At 45.6% G+C, this 26,984-nt stretch overlaps 2 protein-coding genes across 3 annotated transcripts in view; one reads left to right on the top strand and one right to left on the bottom strand.

Annotated features, from left to right (window-relative positions):
* Window positions 1–379: 379 nt before the first annotated feature.
* Window positions 380–26,984, top strand: part of col14a1a (collagen, type XIV, alpha 1a) — a gene marked incomplete at its 5' end in the record, with an annotated part of 191,350 nt that continues 164,745 nt past the window's right edge. Inside the window, 2 exons of the mRNA XM_080752542.1 lie at window positions 380–472; window positions 2,041–2,164. Of these exons, the coding sequence (XP_080608668.1) occupies window positions 380–472; window positions 2,041–2,164 (217 nt within the window). The remainder of the gene's footprint in view (window positions 473–2,040; window positions 2,165–26,984) is intronic.
* LOC308307349 (uncharacterized protein) overlaps window positions 2,812–26,984 on the bottom strand; it is a 27,098-nt gene continuing 2,925 nt past the window's right edge. Inside the window, exons 1-2 of one of the 2 annotated variants that reach the window (XM_080752570.1) lie at window positions 7,244–7,468; window positions 2,812–4,777 (exon numbers count right to left, since the gene is read on the bottom strand). In XM_080752570.1, the coding sequence (XP_080608696.1) occupies window positions 3,918–4,777; window positions 7,244–7,316 (933 nt within the window). In that variant the 5' untranslated portion in view covers window positions 7,317–7,468 and the 3' untranslated portion in view covers window positions 2,812–3,917. Of the gene's footprint in view, window positions 4,778–7,243; window positions 7,469–26,984 lie in introns of those variants that run through there. The other variant, XR_013963224.1, reaches the window with a different exon arrangement.

Raw genomic sequence — 26,984 nt, 5'->3', positions numbered from 1 at the left:
TGTGTGGAGTGTCTCACTAACACTGCTCAGAGGCTAAAAAAATTGAAACATTATCAGGTTGGTTGCTATAGGACAGGGGTTTTCAAAATGGGTGACGGGACGGCAGTCCAGGGTTAGGCTTTCCTCGCAACATAATCACTAAAATATGCTATAAATATAAGGTGCTGGGAGTGAAAATTAGGAATATAATAATGTAGGAGACTTTGTGTGTGTGTGTGTGTGTGTGTGTGTGTGTGTGTGTGTGTGTGTGTGTGTGTGTGTGTGTGTGTGTGTGTGTGTGTGTGTGTGTGTGTGTGTGTGTGTGTGTGTGCGCGCGCGTCATACAGTGGCTCTCCCTGCAGTGACTGGCCTCCAGTTGTTGGATGCGGGCCGCAGCAGCATGACAGCCAGCTGGGAGAGCGTGGATGGAGCCTCAGGTTACATGGTGCTGTATGCTCCTCTGTCTGAGGATGGAACCAGCGAGGAGAATGAGGTATGATGCACTGTATGCACCTTAGGGATGGGACGATTATCGTGACAAAAAACACTCACGATAATCGTATTGTGGAGATTTAATTCATCCTGATATTGTCCTCCGTCATGCACTGGGATCAATTCACCTTTTATTTGCCGAGCTGCATATCCAGTATCCACTTAAACCCTCTATACGTACGTACTTGATACAGTCTTTCACTCTCTATCAAATGTCTTTGCCAAAAAATAGCCAATCTACAAGCTCACATCGTGAGCTGGTAGACCTGCTATTTTTTGGCAAATGTTCCACCCAGGACAATGGATTTTGATTATCGCGATAATATTGCAAATCGCGATTTCTTTTGTCACAATAATCGTGATATGACATTTTCATATCGTCCCATCCCTAATGCCTCTGTCTGAGGATGGAACATCTGAGGAGATTGAGGTATAACATAGATAGATACAGTAGATAGATAGATGTCCACATGTCGAAGAGTGAATATGGGAAGTGAGGGTGCTGGCGTTAACTGTTCGCCGCTTCGATTCCCAATGTATGAATGAATGGACTATTGTAAAGTGCTTTGAGTTTGCAACTTGCTTCAAAAAGAGCTATAAAAATGCCATCCATTATAGAAATAAAGATTGCCCTAACTTTAAAACTATACCAACCTGGGCCTAAACATCAACAACTTTTTACTTTACCTTTACACACCTGTCACCAGTAACAAAGGCTCCATAACAAAAAGTTACGCCTACAATCCAGAGAGACCTCACCCTCAACCAGCTGGTTCTGGGACCACTGCACACACACACCCAGAGCAGAGCAACCAGACAGAACCCCCACTAGGATACACCACATTATAAGAAAACAAAAATCAAGCTATCTGACACATTGGAAAGAATGGTGTTTTTTCCCCTAAACAGACAGTGGCAGAATACACAAAATGAGGTGGAAACCAAGCTGCACTTTTTAACTACCTGCCAAATGTATCAAGACAACAGAGGCACTTCCCACAGATTACAAATAGAAAAGAATAAAGAGTTTGAAAACTCATTACGAAGAAACGTCCTTATCTGCTCGGTGAGGTACAGCAATGTGCAAAGTAAACACAGCAGCAAGATTTTTAACAGCAAAAGTATGATTTTTTCTGTATTTGTAACTTCATTTTACTTACTATATTTGATTGCAATTTCACACTTTTGCAATGCAAATTGTGTATGTTTCCTGAAGCCCTATGAATTGAAGTGTTCGTGCGTGCGTACGTTAGTGTGTGTCTCTGTGTGTGTTTTTAGATAGCATTTTTATATAGACCGATGCCATGGCAATTTCGTGGCATCCTATCGTACATCAAAGCTATAATAATCTGTATATCTTCGATGTACAGATTATTGAAGTTTTGATTGTTTCGATTGTTTTGAATAGGTTCTTGGTTTACCTACGTTTTTAGTTTACTACTTTTATGCATTTGATGTACAGTATTACCTTGTGTTGTCCTTGCTTATAGTAAGTCAATCAGGTTAAGAGCGTCTGCTAAATGCCTAAATCGTATATTGTAATTGTAAATTGTCTGTGTGCAGGTGAAGGTATCAGACACAACAACCAAACTGGAGCTGGATGGTCTGATCCCTGACACAGAGTACACTGTCACTGTCTACGCTATGTTTGGAGAGGAGCCCAGTGAACCTGTCACCACCCAGGAAACTACATGTAAGTTACACACACGCACGCACGCAAGCACGCACACACACACATTATACTAGTAAGACACCTCAGGGCAACATGTGACCTCGAGGTCGCGCCAATTCTTGGCCATCTGACCAGTGATATATATCGGACCAGTTACCCATATATGGAGACCCCTGGTACCCATATATGGAGATCCCTGTCTGAACCAGCCCTGTCTTTCTCCATATACCGGTATGAACTTTCCCATATGAAGTCCTGTTAGATATGGGCTTAATATTGATGACATCAGGGATCTCCATATTTAGGCATAAAAGGGATTCTGTTAGTGGTTCCCATGACATCACAACATACAATCCTTTTGATGCCCATACATGGAGATCCCTATCTGAACCAGCCACACCGATATGGGCCACGTCTCGGCCATCTGGCCAGTGATATATATCGATGACATCAGGGACTTCATATATGGGCATAAAAGGGATTCTGGGAATACCCATATACCGGTATGGACTTTTACATAGGTGATGTCACCTGTGATGTCACAGTGATCAGGGGAACCACAGTGTCAGGCGTGACCTACCAGTACATACAGACAGAGATACGTGGACAAGATGTTTTCATAGTAAACGTCCAGTAACACTGGTTGATTTTTAATTGTCACACAAATAATTGCGATTAACACATTCATTGTAATTATGGCATTGAACATTATAACATATGAATCAAAATTACATTTTTGTTTTATTGTGGGCTTTGTAAACTAAAATCTAATCAAAAGTAAAAATCACACCCGTGTGAACTGAGCGGTGGTTTACCCACCTCATAGATCATGTGTACCGATTTTTGTGACATTTGAAGAAAATATGTAGGAAAAGGAGCAAAAAGTGTGTTTTGGAGAAAATTCAAGATGGCGGAAAATCTATCCTGGCGCAAATGGGCGTGGCATATATGGGGAGATGCGTCTTGACCCAAGGAATCCAGGGAAAAAAGAATTTTAATTTTCCGATCTACGGTTCAAGAGTTACGGGGCAAAACGCAAAGTGGGCCGTTATAGCGCCACCATGAGGCCGAGTGATTATTTTTGGATTCATTCTTAAAATCATTATGAATCTCCTCTCCGAGGTTTGAAACTGTAGCTCCTATGGTTTACGAGAGAAAAATACTTGAAAGTGATTTCTTGCATTGTCCCATTATAAGTCAATGGGGACAATTAAGCGTCGTTTTTTGCCGATTACGTCGGCATGGTAAGGCGGATCGGAACGAAAGGTAATAGCACACCATTCCCGGCCGAGCCGCACATTTTGATTTATATATTGCGCGAGTGGCGTAAATGGTGCGGCACTAGTTACGCGCCGAAGTTTAGGCTACATACAGACAGACACGGACGGACGGACGGACGGACGGACGGACGGAGACCCACACACACGGCCACGTATAGGAGCGTTGTGACCACCGCTCAAAAAAAAGGAAAAGAAGAAAAAAAAAACGTTGATACATTTACTATTGTATTCACCTTTATACATTTAGTTTTTACCAGCGGAAAAAGCCCTCTACAAGGTCAGAGCGCCTTGTGAGCTTGTAGATTTGCTGATTATGCGATTATGTAACTTGACTGCACTCTGTCAAGGTGCCAAAAAATGGCTGGTTAATTAGCGTTTTTGGAACAAGTGACAAGCAAAGTGTGTGTGTTGTGTGTGCATCGGTAAGGGTGTGTCTCTAGTGCATTGTCCAGTTAAGTAGCTTACAGTGTGGTGTTGCTTAAGGTGACTATACTTTAGTGAGAAGCTTTACCCTCAACATCTGTCAGTGGTACAGTAGGTCCATGAATTCTCTGGTGTGTTTTGAGACAACTGCTCCGGCTGAACCCTTTACCACACTGGCCACAGTGGTACGGTTTCTCTCCTGTATGAATTCTCTGGTGAGTAATGAGAGTACCTCTCTGACTGAACCGTTTCCCACACTGGTCACAGGGGTAGGGCTTCAACCCTTTGTGAATTCTCTGGTGTACTTTGAGACTACTGCTCATGTTGAACCGTTTCCCACACTGGTCACAGTGGTAGGGCTTCTGTCCTCTATGAATTCTCTGGTGATATGTGAGACTATCTGTCCGGCTGAAGCTTATCCCACACTGGCCACAGTGATAGGGCTTCAACCCAGTATGAATTCTCTGGTGTCTTTTGAGATTGCTGCTCTGGCTGAACCTCGTCCCACACTGGTCACAGTGGTACGGTTTCTCTCTGGTATGAATTCTCTGGTGATATTTGAGATTATTGTAACGGCTGAAACATATGCCACACTGTTCACAGGGGTAGGGCTTCAACCCTTTGTGAATTCTCTGGTGAGTAATGAGAGCACCTCTCTGACGGAAACTTGTCCCACACTGGTCACAGGGGTAGGGCTTCTGTCCTGTATGAATTCTCTGGTGAGTAATGAGATGACCTCTCTGACGGAACCGTTTCCCACACTGGTCACAGGGGTAGGGCTTCAACCCTTTGTGAATTCTCTGGTGTACATTAAGATTAATGTTCGTGCTGAACCTGGTCCCACACTGGTCACAGTGGAAGGGCTTTTTATCTGTGTGAATTATCTGGTGTTGTTTCAGGTGACTGTGTTTGCTGTAGGCAGGAAAGACATCTGAGATGGAGAATGAGGAGAGAAAAAAAAGATACAAAAACATAATGAATGTTTTGAGATAACATGCACGCTGTGTTGTTTTACCAACTTATAATGTTCTAAATTTAATTTAATCTCCCAGCTTCTTTCTTAAAAGAGTAGTTCACCCCAATAATGACCTTTTGTCTATTGATTACTCACGCCATGGAGACTTGAGTTCAATAATATTTTTCGTCGCATTTCTAAGACTTGATTTGATTAGGCTACAATACATTTAACCCCCCATCCGGAATCAATGGGGGCACATTTACTATAATCACATTTTAGTCTTAGGAATGAGATAAATAGCAAAAAAGTCTCATGGTGTGAGTTTTTGTAAATAGAAAAGAAAATGTCATTTTGGGGGTGAACTACTCCTTTAAGAGTTTCCAGTCATAGAGTCTCTGACATGCACCATTTAACACTGGCATGACAACTACCCCATACTGACCTGTTGTTTGAATGAAGCTTATTGTAGCACATACAGTATGTTGACATGGTGGCAACAGCAAGCAGATACACATGCATGGCATTGAACAGCATGGCATTGAACAGCAATTACAGTTGCTATAATAACTATCATAAAAAAGGTGAGGTCTGTTACTCGTCTCTAACTCAGTGGTTCTCAAACCTTTCAGGCCGAGACCCCCAAAAATAATCCTAGCCCTTGGAATTGTAGGAGTTGAGGCAGTACATTTAGTTTGATTCGTTTCCACAGATAAATATTGTGGAAACATTTTCTCTTTCTTAGCTAACATGACATTATTGGCTGATGTTCGACCATGTCCATGTCTTTTATCATAGTTTGTTGATTACTTTTGCCACAGTAATGGTCTTAAAAAGACCTTAAATTGACACTTTTGAAACGTGCAGATTTACCCATTATACACTTAGTAGCCTACTATTATGTGCAGTATGTTGGTTCAGTTTAAATATTGAGTGAGAAAACAATGTTGCACATTAGGCCAATCATCGGTGGAGGATGGTGGAAGATTTAGTTGACATTCAGTGGTCCTTCGAGAGATGATGCCTTAATAGAAAGCCACACCATCCATCCATCCATCCATCCATCCATCCATCCAGCCCTGGGTGTCTCAGAATACTTTGATAGTATTTGGAATTTATCAGTGTCACTTCGATTTAACCACTTATACTTGATAAAACGGACCTGAGTTGCACTGTACTTGGTGCAATCTTTTTTTTTTTGCCTTTAAGGGAATTCCAGACCCTGTCTCTCTAACATTCTCTACACGTCTCTTGGCGCTGGCATCAGAGAGAGGACACTACAGTAGCTGTTAACCTGCAGGAGAGGGGCAGTGACTTGTGGTCTGATAACTGTGGTCAAGGGTCCAAACATTCTATGAAGGTTGGGGACAACCTGATAAGCTCTATTGACCAATAGGCTTCATCCAATAGAAATGGATTGTAAAAGCATCTTTGATGTACTACAACACTACTGTATGTAGACTACAACTTGCGCACGCACGCACACACACACACACACACATGCGCACGCACACGCACACACGCACGCGCACACACACACACACACACACACACACACACACACACACACACACACACACACACACACACTAGCACGCGACATTGGTAAACAAACGTGTTGTAGACACAGGTGGCAACGGTTGAAGGGAAAACAAATGATTAACTAAGCATCAATACCACAGTGTAGACACACAAGTATAAATGTTCAAATATAATTATTGAAATAACTCAAACCCAAACAGCTCTAAATGTCAGGTCAAATATTAGACAGAAAATAGCAGATACAAATAAGTGAAAATAGCAGATAAAAATCAAATAATATAGAAAAAATAGCAATTTGGACATTAAGGTTTCCACCTGACAGCAGCAATATATATATATAAAACTTTTTTCTTAATGCACAAATTAATGTGCTCATCTATAGAATATAACTTATCTCCCTTCTGTCTCTATAGCCAAATGAAGCATTCCTTTGAGCTCTGGGGGTTAGGATTGATGTTCTGTAAGCATTTAAAATAACTTACAATGGTCACTGAATACTTGAGTATTTACTTGAGTGTATACTTTGTTCATCACTGGAAATGTTCCAGATTGTGATAGTACTTGGAGATTGTCCTATAAGCTACTTCTCAGCATTTTGGAATGGACCCTATCACAACAGATCCCACTTTCAAGGTGCCCACACTCACGGTCAACTCTGAATTCGGTAGATATCTTTGTGTGGTTCTAACCTTAGCCTAGCAGATGGAATGACCTGCAGTTTTTTAAGGTTGTTTTAATTTTGTCTTGCAACTTTTTTATGTTTTTTCAATTCCTAGATGTAATTTATCTTCACCAGTGATGTTGTTGAATTGCATTTTAATACTACTCAACGACAAATGAGTAGCACATAACGAATGAATAAATCTTGAATGAATGAAAAACAGTGACATAAAAACCCACCTATTCTGTGTAACTTAATCACAGGCTGCTTCAGCATGGCTTCTTCTGACTCCGGTAAAGTGTTGGACGACATCTCTCTTTTAGAAAAACCTCGTAATCCTTCCAGTCCACTGTGCTAGTTTGTGCTAGTTGACGTTTTAGGTCTGTTATATTGTCTTGAGTTCAGTAGAACACTGGTAACAATGACTTGAGAGATAGTAGCCTGTTCTTACCTACTAAACTGTCCCAGATCCACACAGGACAGAACAGTGCTCAGTTATAGATTAACCAGGACTCACCCACTCTCCACCCACTGTTCCAGCCAGGCCTGGAATTTCGTCATTTTAGGGCAAGGCCACTTGGCCTTTGGTGTTGTCCATTTTTTGAGGGCACAAAGGCCAAACGGCCTACTTAGGATGTATCCTTGAAGCTAATCTTTCCAGCGAAAAGATGACTTCAAAAGTAATACAAAAAATCAACCAACGAACTCGTTTCCTACAGAGGATCGCCCCAATGGTCAACTTCAACACACTGAAGACCATAGCTGGTGCAATAATCCAGCCCCTCTTTGACTATGGAGTCCACGTATGGTATCGTGACGCCCCACAAGCCCTAAAAACTAAACTCCAAACAGCCCAAAATAAACTAATTAGGGTCCTGCTTAACCTTCCCAATCAGACTCACCTCACCGCTACTCACCAGTTAAGAGTGGGGTGGCTCAGAGTAGATGACAGAGTACAGCAACTTGCAATGGGCCTGGTGTACAAGATACACTACACCACTATGATACCCAAGTACCTGTCAAAATACTTTATAAACGTTAAGGATGTCCATAATTACAACACCAGAGGCAGTGCCACAGATCACGTTCAACCCAGAGTCAACTCAAAGAAAGGGTCGAACTCGTTCTTCTGCTACACCACAAAAATGTGGAATGCCTTACCGAAGGCCATAAAGGAGTGTGGATCACTAGCATCCTTTAAAATTGCCCTAAAAAACCACTTACAGGCAGCAGCCGTTCACAACTGGTAAAAACCTAGCCCAACCCTACCCTCCCTGCCCCTTCCTGGTATATACTGTACATACTGATTGTTTAGACTTACTGTTACCTGCCCCTTCCTTGTATATATTGTATATACTGTACTTACTGATTGTATAGACCTACTGTTTTCTTTTTTTCTTTACATATCTACTGCATAGTACTGTGTTCTATTTGTCTGTCATTCAATGTTATATGAGATACTTTAATGGTTTCCTGTTGAAATAAGCTTAGTCTTTTCATGGATCTCCTTTTAGTAGACCTTGTACCAGTGAACTGTACCGTCATGAATCTGTACATTTTCCTATGCAAACTTCTAATAAAGCCTTCAATCAATCAAAAAACGCCAGGGCAGGAAGGCCATAAAAAAAAACAAGATTTTAGTTGTAGTACCCTGCATTATTTTGTGTATATTGTTAAATGTTTATTCTTTACATTTTTGAAAACCCTGCAACTAAATGTCCTTACATTTTATTTCTATTCATACTCAATGTTACTGCTGCTTGTTCAAAGAGAAATGTTATTGGGGGAATGAGATGTCAGTCAACACGAGCCCACCTATTGAGAGAGAGAGGGGGCGGGACTTGACACAGTGTGAGAGAGACACCGGAGGTTTCCCAGAGAAAAGAGAGTGGACAAAGAGAGTCATTAATTGTTTAAATATTTTCGGTAACCTGTTAAAAAGTCAAGTTGCATTCCAGTTAAGAGCAACAGGGTTTGCATCAGTGTGGGTTTGTACCTGTTAAGTGTGTAAGGAAAAACGGGAGAGTTGTGTGTGTTAGTCAGATGTTTAGTGCAGCAGCTGCTGACACAGTGTAACTGGCTAATGCTAAGCTAACGCTAAGAACACAACAAGTTGGTCTGTCCACTGAAGCTGGTGACTGCAGGAGGAGAAGAGTGCCAGGAGGATATTTGTGTTTTGTTTGCACCACGTTTTGAGTGAGTATGAGTACTACTGTATGTGAAATTAATAAGAAGAGTTTTGTTATAAAAGATAATTGTTATAAAAGGACATAAGTTAAATAGTGTACTGTATGGGTTTTCCTTGGATATAGTGTGCTTCAGGACGTTGCTACACCAGCTGTGGTAACAGAAGTGCTCAGAACCTGTCACTGCATACACTACAGAGGGTCCACATGCACACAGGGGTGCATTTGGGTCTGCCTACAGCACACTCCTCATCTGGAACCTGGTGTTTGGACACTACAGCTTCTGCACAGGGTTTAAGGAACTGTGAGTACAGACTATAACCACTGTGGATTTTTCCTATGAGCTCCAACAGCGCGCCAACGACACTGGTACCATAAACTGAGTCAAACAAACCCGGGTATTTTTTATTTTCTTTTATTTGAAGATTCATTTGTATGTTATTGTTGTCAGGGTCAGAGGGACTAGGCAGGGTCAGTTCCTATGTTGTGGAATAAATATATTATTGTCTTATAAAATTCTATTCTTGTATTGGGTGTTTTCATGAGTAATGTGAGTTATCTGGTATGGATATGTTTAATTAGTGTTATTTCAAAATAACAGTATAGCTGTACAATAAGCTAACCGGGCCCTTTTGCACCTGAGCTAGGTTTTGCCACATTCCATTAATCACAGTAGACACCTTGTATTTTGTGGCCATCACCAATTCCCTTTCTATATTTTAAAGAGGTGCTTTAATATTAGAATTGAGTGAGTGGGCTACACGTGGGGGCTCGTCCGGGATTGTGTTTACTGTTATTGCAATTTTGAGGAAAAGAAAAAAGGTGTGGGCCATAAGACATTTTGAACTGTGTTTTGATATTTTGTGATTTAACGTGTGAAAATGGAACCTGACCAAATATTGAAATGGTGTGGAGATAACCAGATTGATGCAAAAAAATCAATTGTGCTTAGTGGGGTTCCTCTAGGCATTAAGGATGACGTTTTGTATGGCATACTGGATTGGTATAAAATATTTGGTCAACATAAAATAAGGGGACAGCGTGAAGAACATGCTGGTAAAAGCCAATTTGTTTTGATCGAAACCACCAATGACATGACAACACCAGACATACCAAAAAGGTTAGAACCTGGAAGTGATTTGGGAATTTGGTTAGTTAATGTCTGTGAGACCCAGAAGGGCCCTGTACTCAGTGAAGGGGAGGAGTTCCAGGCAAAGTTAATGTCATTCTTAGCTAATGAAGGGAAAACATTAATTGATATTGCAGGCCTGATTAGCTCACCTACTGCTACTCACAGCCCTGCTCCTGGTCCTGTACCTAGCATTCCCAGCCCCGCTCCAAGCAACCCTCCAGATTTGAACACACAACTTGTGAATGCCATCTCCTCACTAGTTGCCAGATGTCAAGCCACACCTGTTGATGGACCAGGCTATCGTAAAATCCGTTTGTTCTCAGGTATGAGACCAACTCCTCCTGGAGAAGAGGAGTATGAGGCTTGGGCGGAACAGACCATACACATGCTGGATGAGTGGCAGTGTTCTGATGTGGTCAAGAAACAGAGAATAGCTGAGAGTCTTAAAGGGCCAGCAGCAGACATTGTCCGCTGTTTTAGAGTTGCTAATCCCCATGCCACTGCCAATGATTATCTTAAAGCCCTGGAAACAGCTTTTGGAACCACAGATAGTGCAGCTGACCTCATGGTGAGGTTCCGTAATACATCCCAGCAGGAAGACGAGAAACTCTCCGCATATTTACTCAGACTAGACAAGCTGTTGCATGCAGTCCATCGGAAAGGTGGGATTGAAGTAGCTGACATGAACAGAGTGCGCATTGAACAGGTTGCAAGGGGTGCACTGCCTCATGACCTCGCTGCCCTTCGCATAAGGATGACTTATAAACTCAAGCCTCCTCCAAGTTTCACTGATCTTCTTCGTGATGTCAGAGAAGAGGAGGGAATGACTCTTGAAAGACTGACTTTAAAGAATGCTCCTTATTCAGCTGTCGGAAAGCGTGCAGACTGTGCTACAGCCTCCATTGTACCAGTACAGCCAGAGTCTGCATCCGTACCTGTCGTAGTACAGAATGACTCTGCCATAGAGAGTCTAAGGAAAGAATTTCAAGGGCTTAAGAATGAGGTTACTCGCCTGCTGTCTGCCTCAGTGGCTTCTTCAGAAAGTATGCCACAGCATGCGGCTCAAAGTTATCCGGCCTATCAACAAATCAGTACTGGGAACTCAAATGCACGTGGAAGGGGGAGAGCTCCAAGATTCCAGAATCGTGCTGATTTCTTTTGCTACAGGTGCGGGGAAGATGGTCATATCCAGCGGGAATGTCCAAACCCTGAGGATCTCAGAAAAGTGAACATGCGTCTCCTGAAAGCAAGACAGCCGACGGTAAACTCCCCAGGGGATCAGTAGTGGAACGTCCTGATGCCCCGGAGAAGACAAGTTCCACACAGAGTAACAAGCTAAATGAAAGGAAGGCTGATCTGCCAGAAGGGTTAGTTGGACCTAGTTCTATTGTCTCTGTACAAATTGAGGGCATTTATGCAAAAGCCTTACTGGATAGTGGATCCCAAGTCACCCTATTGTACCGTTCCTTTTATGACAAGTACCTGAAACACCTGCCTTTAGCCCCTATTAAGTGCCTTGAGATTTGGGGCCTAAGTGAGGAGCAGTACCCATATGATGGTTACCTGTGCTTGAAACTTGAGTTTAATGGAAATGTTGTTGGAGTAGCTGAGACCATAGAAACACTGGTGCTTGTGTGTCCTGATCCGGCCATGCAAGGCGAAGTGTCCATTGTAGTAGGCACCAACACCGCTATTGTGAGAAGACTATTCCATTCCTGTAAGACTCACCAGGGGGATGATTTCCTAAATACCCTCCCTGTTCACCCAGTAATAAAGGAAGCCTATGAGAGGTTTCGGGAAAGCCTGGATGGCACAGCTGAGACCAAGAGGGGAACAGTCTGGTTTACACGATACAAGCCTGTCACACTGCCACCTGGTGGAGTTGCATCTGTTGTTGGCATTCCAAAGGTCCCTAGAGGTCTCTCTAGTCAAGCTGTTCTTATAGACCGCCCAGACGTGGGTCGCTTCCCTGAAGAACTTATGGTGATGCCTGTTGTTGAAAAGTCAACTGCTGTCAATTGTCGTCGCATCACAGTTTCCCTGAGAAACGTGTCAGCTCATCCTGTGACACTGAGACGAGGAATGCCGATTGCTCATGTGTTTCCAGTAGATGTGGTAGCTGCTGTCCCTGGAAAGGAAAAGTCTAAGTCACCCACATCTCAACTGTCCCCCGACTCTTTCAACTTCGCAGACTCTCCTATACCTCCTGAGTGGAGGGAGAGGTTGTGCAGCAAGATGATGGAGCGAAAAGAGGTGTTTTCCTGCAGTGAGTTCGATGTTGGCTGTGCAAAGAGCGCAAAACATAGCATCCGTGTGACAGAGGACAAACCTTTTAGAGAACGTTCCAGACGCTTACCCCCAGGTGATTTAGAGGATGTGAGAAAACACCTCCATGATCTCAGAGAAGCTGGAATAATTTCCGAATCCAGAAGCCCGTATGCTTCTCCAATCGTTGTGGTTCGCAAGAAAAATGGAACCATACGAATGTGTGTAGACTACAGGACTTTGAATAAGAGAACGATTCCTGATCAATATGCAGTCCCTCGTGTGGAAGATGCTCTGTCCTGTCTGAGTGGTAGCCAGTGGTTCAGCGTGCTTGACCTCAGGAGCGGGTACTACCAGATCCCTTTAAGCGATGCTGACAAAGAAAAGACGGCATTCATCTGCCCAGCAGGATTCTATCAATTCGAGCGGATGCCTCAAGGGATCTGTGGAGCACCGGCCACATTCCAACGAGTCATGGAAAGGACTGTTGGGGATATGAACTTACTGGAAGTTCTTGTATACCTGGATGATGTCATTGTTTTCGGGAGGACATTAGAGGAACATGAGCAGCGCCTTCTTAAAGTCCTGGACCGGTTAAAAGAGGAAGGGCTCAAATTGTCCTTGGATAAGTGTCAGTTCTGCTGTCCCTCTGTAACCTACCTGGGCCATGTTGTGTCTAGGGATGGCATTGCTACTGATCCGTCCAAGATTGAGGCCGTGAAATCTTGGCCACGTCCAGAGAATATCACTGGTCTCCGCTCTCTTCTAGGCTTCTGTGGATATTATCGGCGGTTTGTGAAAGATTTCTCCAGAGTCTGTTATCCACTTAACCAGTTATTGCAAGGGTGCATTGTTGCTGGAAAGTCTGAAAAGAAGGCAAAGGTGAAACGAGATGAAGAAGGGGGAAAAGGTCTGGAAACGGCTGAAAAAAAGGAGTGGTACCTCCCCTCAGAGCCGTTTGGGCACAGATGGACTGAGGATTGTGAGAAAGCGTTTGAGACTCTAAAGAAAAGCCTTACGGAGGCACCTGTCTTGGGCATCGCTAACCCGGAACTCCCTTATGTTTTGCACGTTGACGCAAGCAGAGAAGGTTTGGGAGGTGTCCTTTATCAGGACCAAGGAGAGGGATTGCGCCCAATTGCTTATGTCAGCAGAAGCCTGTCTCCGGCCGAAAAGAATTATCCCACACACAAGCTGGAATTTCTGGCTCTGAAATGGGCTGTTACCAACAAGTTGCATGATTATCTCTATGGAGTCAAGTTTGAGGTCCATACAGACAACAATCCATTAACTTATGTTCTAACCACACTTAAGTTGGATGCAACAGGGCATCGATGGTTGGCAGAACTATCAACATATGATTTCAGCCTGAAGTACCGCCCTGGGAAACAGAATATTGATGCAGACGCATTGTCTCGCCGTCCTCATGCAAACAGTGGTTTCCACGAAGGGGAGAGTGTCATGGCTGCTCCTACAGTCCAAGCTATCTGTCATATGTCGTCAATCTGTCCACCTCGTTACTGCCACAGCAGAGCTGCGGACCTTATGGGCCCCTCCAAACATGCTGTACCCAGAGCCTATTGTAATTTGTCTTTCCTGAGCTTTCAGCAACTACCCAAACTAACTTCAGCAGACATCTCACTTTCCCAGCAGAGGGACCCATGTATTGGGGAAGTGTGGCATGCGGTTACTCAGAACAGTGCCAACTGTGCCAACAAAAATTCACATTCAGATGTCTCATTGCTACTAAAAGAATGGGAGAAGCTACATGTCAAGGACTCTGTATTGTACAGAATTAGTGAGTCACCAAACAAACCATTTCGGCAGCAGTTAGTGCTTCCACATGAGTTCAGAGAGACTGTGCTTCAGTCCTTGCATGACCATTCAGGCCACCTTGGGTTTGACAAAACCTATGGTTTAATACGAGATCGGTTTTATTGGCCCCGTATGAAAGCACAGGTTGAAGGGTACTGTAAAGACTGTTCCAGGTGTATTCAGAGGAAAACACTTCCTAGGAGAGCTGCTGAGTTGTCACATCTTAACAGTAATGGACCAATGGAACTCATCTGTATGGACTTTCTGACAATTGAGCCTGACACCAGAAACATCTGCAATGTGCTTGTGATTACCGATCACTACACACGATATGCACAGGCTTTTGCCACCAAAGATCAAAAGGCATCCACTGTCGCTAAGGTGCTATGGGAACAGTACTTCGTCCATTACGGATTGCCTCAAAGGGTGCACTCTGATCAAGGCAGGGATTTTGAGAGTCGCCTTGTTCACGAGCTGTTGAGCATGCTTGGCATAAGGAAATCCAGAACTACGCCTTATCACCCTCAGGGGGATCCGCAACCTGAGCGGTTCAACAGAACTCTCCTTAACATGCTTGGCACCCTTGAGACACATGACAAAAGCAGATGGAGCAAGCATCTCAGTCACCTTGTACACGCGTACAATTGCACGCTGAATGAGTCGACAGGTTATTCACCATACTTCTTAATGTTTGGGCGAGAAGCCAGGATGCCGGTAGATGTGGCCTTTGGGGTATCCAGTGATGGTACAGACACCAAATCCTATTTGAAGTATGTAAACAACATGAGGCGTGAGCTTCAGGCTGCATATCAGTTGGCAGAAAGTGTGTCGGAGAAGAAAAATGAGGGAAACAAGCGACGCTATGACCATACTGTCCGTTTCTGCCCATTAGTTGCTGGTGACCGGGTATTGATTCGAAATCTTGGATTACAAGGGAAGCACAAGCTCGCTGACCGCTGGAAAGACACTCCCTACATTGTAGAAAGTCAATTGCCCGGGTTGCCTGTGTTCAAACTGAAACCAGAAAGTGGACATGGTTCTGAAAAGGTACTGCATCGCAATCACATTCTGCCTATCGGACAAAGGGTGCAGCTACAGCCTGAAAATCAAAAAGAGGGACCATCTAAGAGGAGGGCCAGCAAGCGGCTAAGAGCAAAGAGTGCGGCAGAGCATTGTGACCTCCCTTGTCCATCAGTTTCTGAACCCAATGACGAGATAGAACCTGAATCGGATTCAGAAAATGGGGAAGAACGTGTGTGGTATGACTATTACCCGCTCGCAAGATCACTGGACCCAGAACATGAAGGAGCAGAACCCCTGGAACCCTACGGTTTGGATCAAGATCTATCTCTCCTGTTTGATAACCAACGGGGAGAAGAGGAAGTATCTCACTATGTTTTGTCAAGCAATACAAAAGCACTTTTTACAAGTGGATAAACTAAAGAGTATTCTGTGTACTATGCATGTCATGAGGACATGACTTTTTTTTGGTGGGGGGAGAATGTAGTACCCTGCATTATTTTGTGTATATTGTTAAATGTTTATTCTTTACATTTTTGAAAACCCTGCAACTAAATGTCCTTACATTTTATTTCTATTCATACTCAATGTTACTGCTGCTTGTTCAAAGAGAAATGTTATTGGGGGAATGAGATGTCAGTCAACACGAGCCCACCTATTGAGAGAGAGAGGGGGCGGGACTTGACACAGTGTGAGAGAGACACCGGAGGTTTCCCAGAGAAAAGAGAGTGGACAAAGAGAGTCATTAATTGTTTAAATATTTTCGGTAACCTGTTAAAAAGTCAAGTTGCATTCCAGTTAAGAGCAACAGGGTTTGCATCAGTGTGGGTTTGTACCTGTTAAGTGTGTAAGGAAAAACGGGAGAGTTGTGTGTGTTAGTCAGATGTTTAGTGCAGCAGCTGCTGACACAGTGTAACTGGCTAATGCTAAGCTAACGCTAAGAACACAACAAGTTGGTCTGTCCACTGAAGCTGGTGACTGCAGGAGGAGAAGAGTGCCAGGAGGATATTTGTGTTTTGTTTGCACCACGTTTTGAGTGAGTATGAGTACTACTGTATGTGAAATTAATAAGAAGAGTTTTGTTATAAAAGATAATTGTTATAAAAGGACATAAGTTAAATAGTGTACTGTATGGGTTTTCCTTGGATATAGTGTGCTTCAGGACGTTGCTACACCAGCTGTGGTAACAGAAGTGCTCAGAACCTGTCACTGCATACACTACAGAGGGTCCACATGCACACAGGGGTGCATTTGGGTCTGCCTACAGCACACTCCTCATCTGGAACCTGGTGTTTGGACACTACAGCTTCTGCACAGGGTTTAAGGAACTGTGAGTACAGACTATAACCACTGTGGATTTTTCCTATGAGCTCCAACAGCGCGCCAACGACATTGGTACCATAAACTGAGTCAAACAAACCCGGGTATTTTTTATTTTATTTTATTTGAAGATTCATTTGTATGTTATTGTTGTCAGGGTCAGAGGGACTAGGCAGGGTCAGTTCCTATGTTGTGGAATAAATATATTATTGTCTTATAAAATTCTATTCTTGTATTGGGTGTTTTCATGAGTAATGTGAGTTATCTGGTATGGATATGTTTAATTAGTGTTATTTCAAAATAACAGTATAGCTGTACAATAAGCTAACCGGGCCCTTTTGCACCTGAGCTAGGTTTTGCCACATTCCATTAATCACAGTAGACACCTTGTATTTTGTGGCCATCACCAATTCCCTTTCTATATTTTAAAGAGGTGCTTTAATATTAGAATTGAGTGAGTGGGCTACATAGTCCATTGAAAGAATTTGTCGAATTTAAGGGCCTAATCTGCAGTGAAATAGATAAATGATTGTATTTTCAATCTGATCCATGCTCAGCCCTGCACCATTCAAAGTCACTGGATCGGTTTAAAGATGGGGACTCGAAGTGACAAGTCCAGACATTCCTGGACAAAACTAAATCTAACCTTTTTTGTTTCCTCAAGTTGTCAGTCGAAAAGGTCTGGCCCCTAAATCAAATAATATATTCGCCCCAAATCAGCAACCTAAAAGGTTCATGCATGTTTCATAAAAAGCTTTTTTTCACATCGATACTGAGCCATGACGGTCAGCCGCGGTTAGGATTTTAGTTTCGCAACGAAAACGGACGTCCTGGATTAAACAGAGAGAGTCCGATCGAGGCCAGATGAATAACTAGTAAGATATGTCCCAGAATATAACCTTATATGCTCATATTTCAACTAACATTACAAACTAACAATAATCCTGTCAAACAAAAGTCCATATGACGTCCTGGTAATGACGCCAAGATCCTCCCCATATGGGCTGTGATCTGGCCTAGTTCTGAACGTCACCGGAGTCACCGGAGGACGTCATCATAACGTCATCATAACGTCATCATGACGTCATTTGGCTTGCTGGGAAACAAACTGATCCACCATTTTAATTGCCTGGTTAATAAACCAGACTGAACACAAAACGTGGTGAAGTGTGTGATAGAGGCTGGCAACGCCAGGCAACCATCTAAAACCGTGAATTTCCACAAGAATGGACACGATCGTGGCTTCCGGCGGCTCTTTTGGGCTCTTCAAAATAAAGCAGAAGTCAATGGTGGTACTCTAGTAGCCAAATAATTACCAAAATAATGCCATCCAATGTGTTAATAGGGGCTCAGCACTTTGTGCTTGGCCCCTAAAATGTCAAAAGTCTAACAATATCCATAAATAAATAAATAAAACAACATTAAAGAAGAAGTGGAAATAGCAGATATTCAAGTTACACAGGGTCCCTGTCCCCGACTGTGAGACCCACTGGTGTAGCAGTGGTCCAACATGATGAACAACATCAGCACCCTGACTCTGTTTGACTAGAAAGGAACATTACCTTAATTAGCATCATTGCTAACACCTGTGAAGGAAGAGTGGAAGTGGCCCACAGAGTGAACCAGGCACACAGATATGGGCTGTCTTTCTCCATATGAGCTTTCCCATATGAAGTCCTGTTAGATATGTGCTTAATATTGATGACATCAGGGATCTCCATATTTAGGCATAAAGGGATTCTATTAGTGGTTCCCATGACATCACAACATACAATCCTTCTTATGCCCATACATGGAGATCCCTGTCTGAACCAGCCACATAGATATGGGCCATGTCTCGGCCATCTGGCCAGTGATATATATCGATGACATCAGGGATCTTCATATATGGGCATAAAAGGGATTCTGGGAATACCCATATATGGACTTTTACATAGGTGATGTCACCTGTGATGTCACAGTGATCAGGGGAACCACAGTGTCAGGCGTGACCTACATACAGACAGAGATACGTGGACAAGATGTGCCGGTTTCATAGTAAACGTCCAGTAACACTGGTTGATTTTTAATTGTCACACAAATAATTGCGATTAACACATTAATTGTAATTATGGCATTGAACATTATAACATATGAATCAAAATTACATTTTTGTTTTATTGTGGGCTTTGTAAACTAAAATCTAATCAAAAGTAAAAAAAGAAAAGAAGAAAAGAAAACGTTGATACAATTACTATTGTATTCACCTTTATACATTTAGTTTTTACCAGCGGAAATAGCCCTCTACAAGGTCAGAGCGCCTTGTGAGCTTGTAGATTTGCTGATTATGCGATTATGTAACTTGACGCACTCTGTCAAGGTGCCAACTTGCGTCTTGTGCAATCATAGCCAAGAATGGCTGGTTAATTAGCGTTTTTGGAACAAGTGACAAGCAAAGTGTGTGTGTTGTGTGTGCATCGGTAAGGGTGTGTCTCTAGTGCATTGTCCAATTAAGTAGCTTACAGTGTGGTGTTGCTTAAGGTGACTACACTTTAGTGAGAAGCTTTACCCTCAACATCTGTCAGTGGTACAGTAGGTCCATGAATTCTCTGGTGTCTTTTGAGACAACTGCTCCGGCTGAACCCTTTACCACACTGGCCACAAGAGTAGGGCTTCAACCCAGTATGAATTCTCTGGTGATCTTTGAGATGACTGCTCGTTCTGAAACTTGTCCCACACTGGTCACAGTGGTATGGTTTCTCTCCTGTATGAATTCTCTGGTGAGTAATGAGAGTACCTCTCTGACTGAACCGTTTCCCACACTGGTCACAGTGGTAGGGCTTCTCTCCTCTATGAATTCTCTGGTGATATGTGAGACTATCTCTCCGGCTGAAGCTTGTCCCACACTGGCCACAGTGATAGGGCTTCAACCCAGTATGAATCTTCTGGTGTGTTTTGAGACTGCTGCTCTGGCTGAACCTCGTCCCACACTGGTCACAGTGGTACGGTTTCTCTCCTGTATGAATTCTCTGGTGATATTTGAGATTATTGTAACGGCTGAAACATATGCCACACTGGACACAGGGGTAGGGCTTCAACCCTTTGTGAATTCTCTGGTGTACTTTGAGATTACTGCTCGTGCTGAAACTTGTCCCACACTGGTCACAGGGGTAGGGCTTCTGTCCTGTATGAATTCTCTGGTGAGTAATGAGATGACCTCTCTGACGGAACCGTTTCCCACACTGGTCACAGGGGTAGGGCTTCAACCCTTTGTGAATTCTCTGGTGTACATAAAGACTACTGCTCATGCTGAACGGTAGGTTCCGTACGGAACCATTGTTTACTTAGATATGGAAGGATGACCTCCCACTTGGGTAATGACGCCCCCTGGCGATCATTCAGAGAAACTACTTCAGCTCCCGTACTAACGTAGGTAGGAAGGGCCTGTCACTCAAACCGGAGTGACCCGCCTCCAGGCTATATAAGCCCCCGGAGGCGGAAGTAACATCCTCTTAATACCACTCTCTGCCACATTCAGTGAAACAGAGGGGCATTACGTGGGAGGTCATCCTTCCATATCTAAGTAAACAATGGTTCCGTACGGAACCTACCGTTTACTGTCAATATTCCAGGATGACCTCCCACTTGGGATTCTTAAACTCCCCTCTAAGCCACAACCTACTCTCATACCCTCACACACCCCTCATACGGGTGAGCACAGCCCAAACGGGCGTGACCCATCACCCAGAAGGTCCCAGGCCCACCGGACCTGGGTGTGAAGGCATGAGAAAATAAGGAGAGACCCTGATAGACCGAAGTCCGCCTCATTCAACTAAATGAAAAGGACAAGTCCGCCTTATAAGTAAGACACACTATATAAGGAAAACACAGGGTCCCCCCCAAAATACCCCAGGTGGCTACATGCCCACCTGTGGGAGGGGAAGATCCGACTCCTCTATGACGTAGAGGAGGCAACTGCACCCAGAACCGAATGCGCTAGCGAAGAGGATTCGATATCCAGGTGATAGTAGGCTGCAAAGGTAGAAGGCGAAGACCAATTCGCCGAAACACAAATCTCCTGAACGGAGACTCCCTTTGCCAGTGCCCACGAAGTAGCCACACCTCTAGTGCTATGGGCTTTAAGTGCCGCCGGCACTTCCACACCCGCACTAGAGTAAGCCAGCCTAATAGCATCCACAATCCACCTCGAAAGAGTGGGTCTAGACACCGGCTTTCTGACAAGAACATTGCCCATTTCCACGAAGAGCTGAGAAGAAGCTCTAGAACCAGCAGTCCTGTCACAGTAGGCCTTCAATGCCCTGACAGGACAAAGGCAATTCAGCCGTTCATCCTCCACCGAGACAAACGGAGGAGGATGAAAAGCCAGAAGAACAACAGGCTCCTTAGGAACCACCATGTTCTTAGGAACAAACTTAAGATGAGGCTTGAGCAACACCTTGAGATCATTGTTCATAAACTGCATGCACTCCGCAGACACCGAGAGAGCTTGCAGGTCACCAACTCTTTTAGCCGTGGCCAAAGCCAGCAAAAGAGCCGTCTTGAAACTCAAAAGTTTCAAAGGCATCCCTACAAGCGGCTCAAAGGGAGCCCGACATAGGCCCCCTAGAACCACCTGCAGATCCCAAAATGGGAACAAAGACCTAGTCACCGGCCTCAAACGTTCAACTCCTTGCATGAACTTGATGACCTCCGGGACTTTAGAAGGTGCCTTGCCCGCCACCCCCAGGTGACAGGCATTAATAGCCGCCAAATACCCCCTAAGGGTAGAAAATGCAAGACCACTTCTCAAGCGGTCCTGCATAAATTCCAGAATTTCCTGGGCTGACGCCACATGGGCCACCACCGGTGGAACACGCGACTCACACCAGTCCTCAAAGGCATTCCACCTTCCATCATAAGACGCCCTCGTAGAAGGCGCCTTAGCACTCTGAATGGTAGCAACCACTTCAGAAGAAAAACCAGCTGCCAGCAGGTTTAACCTTTCACGTGCCAAACCCACAGGTCTAGGACCTGCAGGTCTTGGTGGAAGATCTCCCCCCTGGCCTGACTCAACAGATCCCTGCACTGAGGCAGCTGCCAACCCGGTTCGCAAAGGAGAGGGGCGATCGCCGATCTCCACGTGCCCTTGTAGGGAGCCACCAGGAGCATCTCCAGACCGAACCTCCTGACTCTCTCCAGAGTGGGTCGGATTAAGTCGAAGGGGGGAAACGCGTACAGTAGACCTCTCGGCCACGTGTGCGCTAAGGCGTCCAACCCCAAGGGAGGACTGCCCTTCACCGCGAAGAACAACGGACACTTCGTATTCTCCGCTGACGCAAACAGGTCCGCCACTGGCTGACCGAACTTGCGAAAAATCTGGCTCGCCACCCTGGGGTGGAGAGACCAATCCTCGTAGCGAGAACCTCCCCTGGACAGGAGATCTGCTCCGCTGTTGAGGAGACCTGGGACGTGTAAGGCCCTGATCGACTTGAGGCGCGACAAGCACCAACCGTCAATTATCGAGCCAGACGGTCCAGTGGCAACGACGACAGGCCCCCCTGTTTGTTGACATAAAACATGGCCGTCGTATTGTCTGTCCTGACCAGGACGTGACAATGCAAAATCCAAGGCTCGAAATGCTTGAGCGCCAGGAGTATAGCCATCAACTCCAAATAGTTGATGTGACGACCCCTCATCTCCAGAGGCCAAAGCCCCTGCGCTGTGCGCCCCTCGAAAGTGGCTCCCCATCCACTGAGACTGGCGTCTGTCGTGATCGACTTGTGGGAAACCACCTCGCCAATCGAGACTCCGCTGGTGAGGAACCCCTCCACCAGCCAAGGAGACAGGGCGATCGCGCAGGAAGGGGAAACCGTAACCTTCTTGTACTTCAAGGAGGGCGGGATCCCGAGGGATAACATCCATCGTTGAAAAGGTCTCATATGAAACCTGCCCAAACGCAACAGATGTACTGCGGAAGCCATCATTCCCGTCAGTACCATGCAACTCCTGTAAGTGACCACCTGGCCCACTTGAAAAGGAGTCGAGACATTCCCGAAACCTGTCCACCCTCTCCTCTGAGAGACGGGCCGACATGTCGGACGAGTCCAGAAGGACCCCAAAGAATGTAAGACGACGTGCTGGAGTCAGCATGCTCTTGCCGTGGTTGACTATGAAACCTAAGGCCTTCAGGTGAGCCAAAACCACTTGTGTGTGACGCGCCACTTCGTGGGCGGAGCTCGCTGAAATCATCCAAACGTCGATGTACGTTGCCAACCTGACGCCCTGCTGTCTCAGCGGGGCGATGGCTGCTTCGGTCACTTTCACGAAAACCCTCGGGCTCAGTGACAGACCGAAAGGGAGTACTGTATACTCGTACAGGCGACCCTCGAAGGCGAACCGTATGAATTTCCTGTGTGGGGGATAAATCTGGACGTGCTGATAAGCATCCTTCAGATCCACTGAACAGTGGAAATCCCCTTGCCTGACCGACCGTAACATGGTGGGTACAGTTAGCATCCTGAAAACGTATTTCTTCAGGTACACGTTTAGTGCCTTTAGGTCCAGGATGGGACGTAGCCCCCCCCCCTTTTTGGGCACCAGGAAATAAAGGCTCCAAAATCCCATGCGGGATTGGGTCCTGTCCAGCTCCACTATAGCACCCTTGCTTAGCAAGGAGCTGATCTCTTCTCTCAAAAGATTTGCTTTTAAACCACGAGCCCTGGTATGAATAACCCTGCTCGAAAGCGGGGGTATGTCTGCGAACTGTAACCTGTAACCCCTGGTTATCGTTCGAAATACCCAATGGCTCGGGTTGCATAACTTCCACTGGCGCGCGCAGCGTGCTAGCGTGTTTTGAGCGAGAGAAACCCCACCACTGTGCTTCCGTGACGGCGGAGCTTTTTTGGCGGCCGGACCGGAAGTGGGGAACCTGCGTAACCGTATCCGGAACACCCGGATGCGGAGCGCAGGGGTTCAATAGGCCGCAAGGCGGGAACACCTTCTGATTGTACCGCTTGACTAGCGGGGCTTTTTGCGGCCGGACCGGAAGCGGGGAGCTAGCGAATCCGTATCCGGTGAAACCGGAAGCGTTCGGTTTTCGCTCGATAGAGCAACAGGAGGAGCAAAGCGATTCGACTGATAAACAGACTCGCCCACAACTAAAGCATTCTCCCCTGACAGGAGAGGAACTTTTACGCACAACCTCCACTGGCACGCGCAGCGTGCTAGCGTGTTTTGAGAGAGAGAAACCCCACCACTGTGCTTCCGTGACGGCGGAGCTATTTGGCGACTGGACCGGAAGCGGGAGACCTGCGTATCCGTATCCGGAACGACCGGATGCGGAGCGCAAGGGTTCAATAGGCCGCATGGCGGAAACACCTTCTGGTTGCACCGCTTGACTAGCGGAGCTATTTTGCGGCGGGACCGGAAGCGGGGAGCGAGCGAATCCGTATCCGGTGTCACCGGAAGCGTTCGCACTTCGCTCGATAGAGAGACAGGAAGAACAAAGCGATTCGACTGATAAACAGACTCGCCCACAACTAAAGCATTCTCCCCTGACAGGAGAGGAACTTTTACGTTTAATACCTGCTCTAAGGCCTTTATGCTTGTCCCTTGACTCGGGCTCATAGTAGGCCGACAGAATTTCTGACTCAAAGTTAAATTCATAGCATCTCTCACGCGAGGGAAAGCCCACTCGCGCGCATGAGGAACCACATAAATGTTTGACGTTAACATTACTGGTTGCTGATAAACCTGTGATTGATTAAGGAGTCCTGACGGGACTCCATCATTCTTACAGGAGGCATGCATAAAGGAGTCATATTGTCGACGCGAGGGATATTCCACTCGCGCGCTTGAGGAACCACATAATTGTTTGACATTAACATTACTGGTTGCTGATATCTTCATTTCCCCGACGCGGGGAAGGCCTTTATGTTTGACCCTTGACGAGGGCTCATTAGTAGGCCGGCAGAATTTTGTGACTCATTGTTAATTCATTGCATTGACCACGCAAGGGATATTCTCCTCGCGTGTAAGGGGAACCATCTAAATGTTTGACATAACATTACTGGTTGCTGACACAAACCTGTGATTGACAAAGGAGTCCTGACAGGACTACATCAATTTTACAGGAGGCATGCAAAATGGAGCCGTCTGCGCAATAGAGTTGGACAGAAACAGACTTTGTTCTTTCAACAGATTTATCTGGGACACAAGAGGCATATTCATTGACATTCTCATTATTATTTCCCCTACGCGGGGAAAAATAAACGTCCTCGTTTGGGGGGAGGGGAACCGGGTGACACCACGGACCCCTGCCCCAACACAATCCCCCTCTACAGTGTCCGCAACTAAAGCATTCTCCCCTGACAGGGGAGGAACTTTTACGTTTAATACCTGCGCTATGGCCTTCATGCTTGACCCGTGACGAGGGCTCATAGTAGGCCGACAGAATTAGTGACTCATCGTTAAATTCATTGCATTGTTCACGCGAGGGATATTCCCCTCGCGTGTAAGAGGAACCATATAAATGTTTGACATTAACAATACTGGTTGCTGATAAACCCCGTGATTGATTAAAAAGTCCTGACAGGACTTTCAACACTTTTACAGGAGTCATGCAAGATGGAGTCATCTGTGCTAGTGCAATAGAGTTGGACAGAAACAGACTTTGTTCTTTCAACAGATCTATCTGGGACACAGGAGGCATATACATCGACATTCTCATTTTCATTTCCCCGACGCGGGGTACAGAAAATAAACGTCGTGCCCACCACTCTATACTGGGGTCTGACAGAACCCAGAAAAGATTGTGCTTGTGTAACTTCCATGAGGATTGTAGCGCTTTAGTGAATCCAACATCTCCGTTGCAGAAAACCAAAGTCCTCTGCCATCGCTCCACCCGCTCCACCCGCTTGACTGGCGGGTGGAGGGGCAGTTGAAGTGCTGGCGCCGCAGGGGCCTTACCTTTCACTGTAAAGACAGGGCGAGAGCCATCCTCCTCCGCCATGTCCTCCTCCTTCTCGTCCTCAGAGTATCCTGAGTACGAACCCTAGCTCTGACTGGAGCTCAGGTCCGATTCGCGCCTGAAGGATCGGACTGCTTTGTTAAAGTTCACGTCGAAGGGGACGTCCCCGACGGTCACAACACAACGCTACTCTTTAGGCACCGCGCCCGTAGGAGAAATGGTCACCGGAGGGATTGTTAGACTTCTTAGTCACCTTCCTCGCGGTAACTCCGCCAGACCCGCCAGCTCCAGTGACAGTGGAGCTAGCTGCGGTCGGCTGCACGGCAGGCGGTGTCTCACGTCGCTTGGCGCCATCTTGACCAAGGCGCGCTGCTGAACAAGCGGTGCCCCGGACGGCAGCGCCGCACCTTGACTATCGGTGCGGGCCGCCTGGGGCGGACAGCCTGGGCTGTAGGATCCAGAGCGTTAAGCCCTCCTGGTGGAGCGCAGGCTCCGAGGCCTGCCCTAGCCAGGTGGAACCGATGTACCATAGCGAAGCAGTGTAGTTAACGTTAACAAGGAAGCTGTCGAGCAACGAGCTAACGGCTAAAGCTAGGCCAAACTTGGTTCAGGCAGAAACATACATTCCCTCGGCAGAAAGGCAAGAGGGACCATAGCGAAACATGTAGCTAACGTTAACAAGGAAGCTGTCGAGCAACGAGCTAACGGCTAATGCTAGGCCACGCTTGGTTCAGGCAGAGGCCTTAACAAGCTAACAGCAGAACAAACATACATTCCCTCGGCAGAAAGCAAGAGGGTTCATAGCGAAGCATTGTAGCTAACGTTAACAAAGGAAGCTGACAAGCTAACAAGCTAACGGCTAAAGCTAGGCCACGCTTGGTTCAGGCAGAGGCCTTAACAAGCTAACAGCAGAACAAACATACATTCCCTCGGCAGAAAGCAAGAGGGTTCATAGCGAAGCATTGTAGCTAACGTTAACAAAGGAAGCTGACGAGCTAACAAGCTAACGGCTAAAGCTAGGCCACGCTTGGTTCGGGCAGAAGCCTGAACAAGCGGTAAATTTCTTTGTTATAGAAAAGAAAACCGTCGGTTTAGGACGGGACAAGAATAATTATTCTTAAGTACGGGTATAATTCTACACTCGCCGGTGGGCGACTCCAATGCCACCGCTTTAGGCTAATGCGCGAAGAATAAAATACAAAGGCTGAGTTTCAACTTATCTGAATGTGATATCGCAGAGAGTGAAAAGAGGATGTTACTTCCGCCTCCGGGGGCTTATATAGCCTGGAGGCGGG

The sequence above is a fragment of the Nannobrachium achirus genome (assembly GCF_963921795.1).
Source record: "Nannobrachium achirus genome assembly, chromosome: 2".
Taxonomy (NCBI): Eukaryota; Metazoa; Chordata; class Actinopteri; order Myctophiformes; family Myctophidae; genus Nannobrachium; species Nannobrachium achirus.
The sequence above is the reverse complement of the archived record's forward strand: the minus strand, read 5'-3'. Positions and strand labels throughout refer to the sequence as shown.